The sequence below is a fragment of the Morone saxatilis genome, unplaced genomic scaffold, assembly GCF_004916995.1.
Source record: "Morone saxatilis isolate NCDOM2014 unplaced genomic scaffold, NCSU_SB_2.0 Contig4, whole genome shotgun sequence".
NCBI lineage: Eukaryota > Metazoa > Chordata > Actinopteri > Moronidae > Morone > Morone saxatilis.
The window spans coordinates 14131919-14132500 of NW_023339984.1; the positions used below are offsets into that span (position 1 = coordinate 14131919).

Below are 582 nucleotides of genomic sequence, written 5' to 3' on the forward strand. Positions count from 1 at the left end.
ATAATGTAGATAAAAACAGCTCATTCCAATACAGATAACACGCTAATGTTGGTATTAGAAATGGCTGTGTTGCTCTGTTGTCACCACAGAATATAGTAAAAAAGGTCTGCCGGCACATCCCTAGTAGAGTTTACTGGAAAATGAGGTGAGAAACTGTTTATGGGTTAAATAAACAGATGGGAATTCATGTTTGTGGCAAATCAGGCATATTAAATACCTGGCAGATCTAGATACTGTATCACGTTGATTTAATTTAGTCACAATCTCATCTCCCTCCTGCAGATGTACATCGCACCCAAGGCAGCCATTTTTGAGTCAAAGCATCCCGAAGGCGAAGGGGCAGCCATGTTGAACAACATGCGGGTGTACGGCTCCATCTGTCTCCTCCTGATGTCCCTGCTGGTCTTTGTGGGCGTGAAGTATGTAAACAAACTGGCCTCCATCTTCTTGGCCTGCGTCATCGTCTCCATCGTTTCCATCTACGTCGGTGCGCTGGTGTCCGCCTTCAAACCGCCACGTTTCCCGTAAGTGTTCCAGAAATATACAACTAGTGTTGTAGTCAAGACCGCACCAACCGAGACC

General features: G+C 45.5%; 1 protein-coding gene across 1 annotated transcript in view; it reads left to right on the forward strand.

The window, feature by feature from the left end:
* LOC118337841 (solute carrier family 12 member 6) overlaps positions 1-582 on the forward strand; it is a gene marked incomplete at both ends in the record, with an annotated part of 8462 nt that overhangs the window by 5681 nt on the left and 2199 nt on the right. The window contains 1 exon segment of the mRNA XM_035674958.1: positions 283-524. Within this exon segment, the coding sequence (XP_035530851.1) occupies positions 283-524 (242 nt within the window).